We start from the raw sequence: 4,314 nt of genomic DNA on the forward strand, positions 1-4,314 counted from the left end.
GACCCAGCTATTCCCCCCAGATACTCCTCGGGGACCCAGCTATTCCCTCCAGATACTCCTTGGGCTCCAGTTATTCCATCCAGATACTTCTCAGGTCCTAGCTGTTCCCTCCAGATACTCCTCAGGGTCCCAGCTATTCCCTCCAGATACTCCTCAGGGACCCAGCTATTCCCCCCAGATAGCCCTGGAAGTCTCAGCTATTCCCCTCCAGATACTCCTCTGGCACCAGCTATTTCTCCCAGATATTCCTTGGCATCCCAGCTATTCCCTCCACATACTCCTTGAGGACCCAGATGTTCCCGCAGATACTCCTGAGGCTCCAGCTATTCCTCACAGATACTCCTCGGTCCCAGCTATTTCCCCCCAGATACTCTTCAAGGTCCCAGCTGTTCCCCTCCAGATACTCCTCAGGCTGCAGCTGTTCCCTCCAGATGCTCCTCAAGCCCCAGCTATTCCCTCCAGATATTCCTTGTGTCCCAGGTATTCCCCCCAGATACTCCTTGGGCTCCAGGTATTCCCTAGGCTTTACCAACTTCCTCTAGAGATTTAGTAAGCCCAGAAACTCCCCAAGCCTCAGTTACTCCTTTCAGATTCTCTACAAGCCCAAGCTACTCCTCCCAGACTCTTCCAGGCCATACAAACTTCCTTCAGTTCCTCCGCATGTCCAAATACCTCTCAGTTCTTCCCAGAAACTAGATCCTCCTCCAACCCTTGCTCTCGGAAGACTCATCGTGTTCCTGCAGGCCTCAAGCCCTCCTGGAGTGCAGACGCTCCCCCTAGTTCCGGCTCTGGCAGAGTCTAGAAGCTCCCTCTGGCTCCTGGCTGTGGCCGAGTCCAGATACTCCCGGGACTCAAGACTCTCCCCTCTTGTTCTCTGAATCCAGATTCTATCCAGACCTCAACTCCACACAGAAGGCAGAAGTTCCCCCAAGGCATTCCCCAAGCCAGATACTCTCCAGGCGTCAGTGCATCCTGGAGTTCAGGTGCTCCTCAAGCCTCCATTACACTCTCCAGGAACCCTCTGAATTTGGATACCCCGCGGCTTCAGCTCTGCACACAATCCAGATTCTCTCCAGAGCTGAGACCCTGCCCAGGCCCCAGATCCAGGTTCTTGCCATCTCAGCGACTCCTCCCAATGCAGCTATTCCATGAGCTTCAGTTTCTCCTCACACTCTTGCCCCTCCCAGATCACAGCTGATCTCTGTATCGTATCTCAGCTCTTTTCCAGATACAAGATGAACCCCCATATACATGTCTTCTCCAGGTCTGCTCCTCCCTGATCTCAGCTACTCCCCAAACCACAAATTATCCAGGCCCTTTCCCAAGGATGAGCTCTCTCTCTCCCGCTAATTTCTGCAACTCCAAAGACAACTCTCTATATCTTCTGCTTCCTCCCTAAAGCAAACTCTCACCAATCCCAGGTGCTCCCAAGAAAATCTACATCCTGAGAGAACCATAACTTCCCCTCAGGCCCTCGCTTATCCTCAGGACCCCAGCTACTCCCTAACTTCCTTCTCCCTAGGTACTCTGACCGCAATGACTTCCTCATACCTCAGCCTCTTTTTCCAGCTCTATTCTGAACAGTAGCAATTCCCCTAAACTCCAGTTCCTCCACTAACTTCAGCTTCTTCATCGGATGCAATCATTCCTGTGCTATCAACTTGTCCTCAGACTACTCTCTCTGGCTCCTCCACATACCCTCAGACAATCCCCCAAAACTCCTGCCTGGCTTCAGCTCCCCCATAAATGGCTGCTCTATAGGCAACCCTTCTTTCCAGCTACTCCCCAAATCCCAGCTACTCCCCAAGTCCCAGCTACTCCACAGGCTCCAGAAAATTGCCCTCAAGCTCCTGCCCAGGCACTGTCTGGTCCAGAGTCTCTTTCCTTCACTCCATAAATTCTGGCTCTCCCCAGCAATCCCTCATCCCCAAATATTTCCATTTGGCAGTGCCAGAACAACAGGTTATTCCAGGAACAACTTTGCTGATGGCCGCCTGTTTCCACAGCCAAAGGCAAAGGTTCTCCCTCAATCTACCATTAGGCCCCTGTCCCAAACTCCCCTATCCCCCTCTTCTCCCCCTCCTTACCCAGCACTGTGTAGGATTCAGCGGTGAAGCGGTCCCGTCCCCCACGACCTGAAGGCATCCTCTTGGGAGATGGAGTACCTCTGTGGAGGGCAGGGAGTGAGCAGGCTCAGCTCAACACTCATCTCCCAGGGTAAGGCTTCCCTAGTCCACCCCAGCCACTATGGGTGTTGGGTCAATCTCCGGCAGTATTCGGCTCTTTCTATACACTGAGTGCCTCATGTTCATGCCAGAACATGCCTGTGCCCTCTGTCATCTGGGAAACTCCTATTCAACCATCAAAACCCCACTCAAAACCTCCTCTCCCCTCATTCCCTCTCTGGGTTCCCCCAGCCCCAGGTCCCTCCTCCACCCCAGCTCTGACCACACTGGGCTCTGTGTCCATGTCCAGCTTGATCTCTTCCACCAGAGACTTAGGGAGGGGAGGGGGCAGGCTACCTGGCCGGGGAGTTGACAGGAGACGCGGTCCGCCCCTTGCCATCTTTCTCGCGAGCCTTGATATCCTGCACCTTCCCGCCCATAGCGTCCCACTCCACGGAGAGATCATCCACCCGCAGGTTCTGGTGGGATGTGGATGCATCCAGGCGGAACATGAACGCTGGGGCCGGGCAGACGTGGGAGTCACAGAGATGGGGAAACCCAGAGAGACACAGAGAGAGACAGAGAGAGACAGACAGTGACCAAGACAGACCAAGACAGGGAAAGAGAACCAAAGGGCCAAGGAGACAGAGTCCAAGACGGAGACAGACAGACCGACAAAGGCTCAGAGACAGACAGACACAGAGACAGACAAGCCGAAGGGCAGCAGAGACACAAGATGGCAAAAGGTGGAAGGGACAGAACATGGAGCCAGAGGCGCGAAGGCAGAGGGTTGTTGCCCAAAGGTCTCCCAGGTCTGGAGGCATTTTTTTTTTAAGACGGGGTTTCACCATGTTGGTCAGGCTGGTCTTGAACTCTGGACCTCAGGTGATCCGCCCACCTTGGCCTCCAAAGTGCTTGGATTACAGGCATGAGCCACCACGCCCGGCCAGGTCTGGAGGCATTTTCAAGCCAACTGCACTATGCTGTGCTTCCATGGAGGACTAATCCCAAGAAAGGGGTGGAGATACAGCATGAGAGAGTGCGGCTAGACTTCAGAGGGACTTCCTACTAGGGCACGCAAAGGTGTCACTGTGGCATGCTGTGGGATTGGTCTTCACTACTAAAATCTCATCCCTAGCTCTACAGAGGACTTAGCTATTTTTGGTAAAGAGAGAGTATGTGTGGCTATATATAAAAACCATCAAGGTATACAGGGTAAACCTCAGAAGCAAAAGACAAAAACAGGATTATAGCAGACACTCAGGGTAAGGAAGCCACTGTGGATGGAACTTTGAGCTTCCTGGCAGCCAGGGCAACAAGGCCAGAGAGCTCTGCTTCGAGTATTCTCATGGTCTCTGGGAGTCCTGGGAGGAAGGGGTCATGGACTCAGGGGTAGGGCAAGGGTGGAAGCCAGTCACCTAGTGTCTCCAGAGTCACCGGCTCGGAGAACTCTCCTGCAACTGCCTTGTTACAGGCCTTCACACGGAAATTCATGTATTTCATGTCAAACTTGAGACCTAGGAGGCAAGAGAGGCATTTCAGCACTTGTGTATTCTCCAAGACTCTGAGTCATGGGTTGAAGCTGCCACGTCCCACAGTGATTCCTGACGCCTTTCTAAGAAGCACCTTACAAATATCTTATCCCTGACAAACCATCCTTGCCCTCCTCTCCTAGAGGGGTTATGAATTGCTTGACTCTGCCCCCAGCTTCAGACTGGCTAATCAGGATGCTGTAAAACCCAGTCACTGTGATTGGTTCAGAGATTTGTAATGCCCCACTGTGCACCATCCTGTGTGACACATTTATCTGGGACTCTGTCTCAAATAGATAATAAAAAATAAAAAAATTAGGCTAGGTGTGGTGGCTCACACTGAGAATCCCAGCACTTTGGGAGGCTGAGGCGGGCAATCACTTAAGGTCAGGGGTTAGAGACCAGCCTGGCCAACGTGGTGAAACCCCATCTCTACTAAAAATACAAAAATTAGGCGGGCACCTGTATTCCTACCTACTCAGGAGGCTGTGGCAGGAGAAACGCTTCAACCCAGAAGCTGGAGGTTGCAGTGAGCCGAGATTGAGCCACTGCATTCCAGCCTGGCAACAGAGTGAATTCCATCTTTTTTTTTTTTTTTTTTTTTTTTTTTTTTTTTT

General features: G+C 52.4%; 1 protein-coding gene across 4 annotated transcripts in view; it reads right to left on the reverse strand.

Moving 5' to 3' along the window:
- Positions 1–4,314, reverse strand: part of FSD1 (fibronectin type III and SPRY domain containing 1) — a 17,252-nt gene that overhangs the window by 1,417 nt on the left and 11,521 nt on the right. For 2 of the 4 annotated variants that reach the window (XM_032252212.1, XM_032252214.1), the window contains exons 8-10: positions 3,590–3,682; positions 2,523–2,688; positions 2,088–2,167 (exon numbers count right to left, since the gene is read on the reverse strand). In XM_032252212.1, the coding sequence (XP_032108103.1) occupies positions 2,088–2,167; positions 2,523–2,688; positions 3,590–3,682 (339 nt within the window). Of the gene's footprint in view, positions 1–2,087; positions 2,168–2,522; positions 2,689–3,583; positions 3,683–4,314 lie in introns of all 4 variants that reach the window. The other 2 variants (XM_032252215.1, XM_032252213.1) reach the window with 1 other exon arrangement.

This window comes from Sapajus apella, unplaced genomic scaffold (assembly GCF_009761245.1).
Source record: "Sapajus apella isolate SASKATOON/1434 unplaced genomic scaffold, GSC_monkey_1.0 scaffold77, whole genome shotgun sequence".
NCBI classification, from domain to species: Eukaryota; Metazoa; Chordata; class Mammalia; order Primates; family Cebidae; genus Sapajus; species Sapajus apella.